The sequence below is a fragment of the Macrobrachium nipponense genome, chromosome 18 (assembly GCF_015104395.2).
Source record: "Macrobrachium nipponense isolate FS-2020 chromosome 18, ASM1510439v2, whole genome shotgun sequence".
NCBI lineage: Eukaryota > Metazoa > Arthropoda > Malacostraca > Decapoda > Palaemonidae > Macrobrachium > Macrobrachium nipponense.
This window is the reverse complement of record NC_087211.1, coordinates 69,849,146-69,851,223: the sequence shown is the minus strand read 5'-3', so window position 1 is coordinate 69,851,223 and position 2,078 is coordinate 69,849,146. Positions and strand designations below refer to the sequence as shown.

General features: G+C 39.9%; 1 protein-coding gene across 1 annotated transcript in view; it reads left to right on the top strand.

The window, feature by feature from the left end:
* Positions 1-525: 525 nt before the first annotated feature.
* Positions 526-2,078, top strand: part of LOC135196633 (uncharacterized) — a 6,499-nt gene continuing 4,946 nt past the window's right edge. The window contains exon 1 of the mRNA XM_064223473.1: positions 526-666. Within this exon, the coding sequence (XP_064079543.1) occupies positions 526-666 (141 nt within the window). The remainder of the gene's footprint in view (positions 667-2,078) is intronic.

Sequence of the window (2,078 nt, the reverse complement as noted above, 5' to 3'; positions counted from 1 at the left end):
TAAATACGCGTTTTAAAGACAATATCTAGTGATAACAAATCATCCATCTTGGATATTCTATCATTATATTTTTTATTTTCCGGTTGACTGAATGTCTCATGTGTTTGTGAATGTACAGTTTCTCTCTCTCTCTCTCTATCTCCTCCTCTCTCCATGATTCATAAGTGCATTGCAATTCCAGATCTCCGTCCTGTTGGTAGCCTTGGTCGCTGAAGATGCTCATGGAATCGGCCTAGGCATCGGAGGATTAGGAGGATTCGGTGGCGGATTTGGCGGAGCTGGTGGACTCTTGAGTGCTGGAAACTATGCCAATGGATTCAGCCACTCCAACGGATTCAGTCATGGAAGCCACCTTCACACAGAAAAGGCTTTGGAGGAGCAGGTGGGCTCAAACACGGTCATCTCAACAAACATTTCCTGGGCAAACGAAGCGCTGATCCCGAGCCAATACTCGGACTTGGAGGCCTATTCGTGGATTGGGCGGTGGATACGGCGCGAAAGGTGGACTCTTGAGTGCTGGAAACAATGCCAATGGATTTAGCCATTCCAAGGGATACAGTCATGGAAGCCACATTGGAGGAGGATTCAAGAAATTGGGAGGTCTTGGAGGCGGCCACCTCAAGAAGTTCTTCATCGGGAAGCGAAGCGTCGACCAAGAGAGCCCGAGTCTGAATAAGGAATCAGGTGGCCACTGGAATAAGGAATCCAGGTGGTCACTGGAACACTTCTGTCAACGGATGCTTATGTTGATGAATGAGCCATATACTATAACCTGTTAATAAGTAATTTATGCACATTAATTACATTTATCAAAATATATTTATAGTTTTGCAGAAAAATATTTTGTTTTTATCCTAACTTTGTATCAATAGAACTTTATGTAGAGGTACTGAGATATAATGGACCTTTCATCGAATACAGAGTAGCTTGGAAATATTTTACAACCTGACGGAATCGAATATGAGCAGTGCATCTAATCTAACCTGCCAGTTTTTTCTGAACCCATAATATGTAAGATTGATACAAGTGAAGAATCTTTAGTATATGAAATGATAAGGCATGTTCTGCATGTAATCAATGACTGACAAGTTCACATACATACATGAATATGCTAAAGAAATCTCAGAAGATGCACGTGACTTTCATTATACCAGTTAGTACCATAGGCAAAATGTCAATACCAAGCACTTGCTCCTGTTTATTCAGGCATCGTCGGGCCACAAGTGAAATACAATTGGAAAGGTGACAAGGTAAACAAAACGACCATGAATATAAGATGGTTAACTGTCAGAAGGGTAAAAACTAAAGAGATAATCCAGGGTAATCCAAGATCTCGACGACATCGACGATACCTGAATAAAGGAGAAAGCACTTGGTACTGACGTTCTGCCCATCATTTCCCTGCAGTATTTGCTCATATATATAAATGTATTCAATAATCTACAAATATTATGCCACAATGATTGTATAATAAGTAATTCGCTACACCTTGGAAATAATTACACCAGAAGGGAATTATGCTTGACAAGTACACATTCACATTCGACTGTTATTGGTTGTAGCTAAACCAAAGGCTCTGGAATCTTGGCCAAGGCAGAGGTGCACACACAAGACAAGACCAGAGAGACACCCAACAATAAACTAAAAATCCCACACTTGGACAGGATTAAGACGGTGACTAAACTCTTGGAAAATCTAACCCTTTAGCCTTTACCTACACAAATACCCTGGCTAAATCTCTGATTAACTTTCCAAAAAAAGACAATTACCAAAGACACAAATGTATACAAAATCCCATGTTTAGACTGCGACCAATCTTACATTGGGAAAATCACTTAATACAATATTAATACAACATAAACGGTCAGTTAAGTATGGACAACAGAGCTCGGCTTTTTTCAACCATATAAATAACCATAACCACGAACAAACTGTAATTTGTCACATGTAATTTATTGCAGCAAATGTTGGTACAAAAGCCAGATGATAGAGTCAGCCTTGATTAAACAAAGACGGGTAATGAACATCTCAAAGGGCGCCTGGGATTCAGATAACAGAAATAAAATCTTCCTTCAACC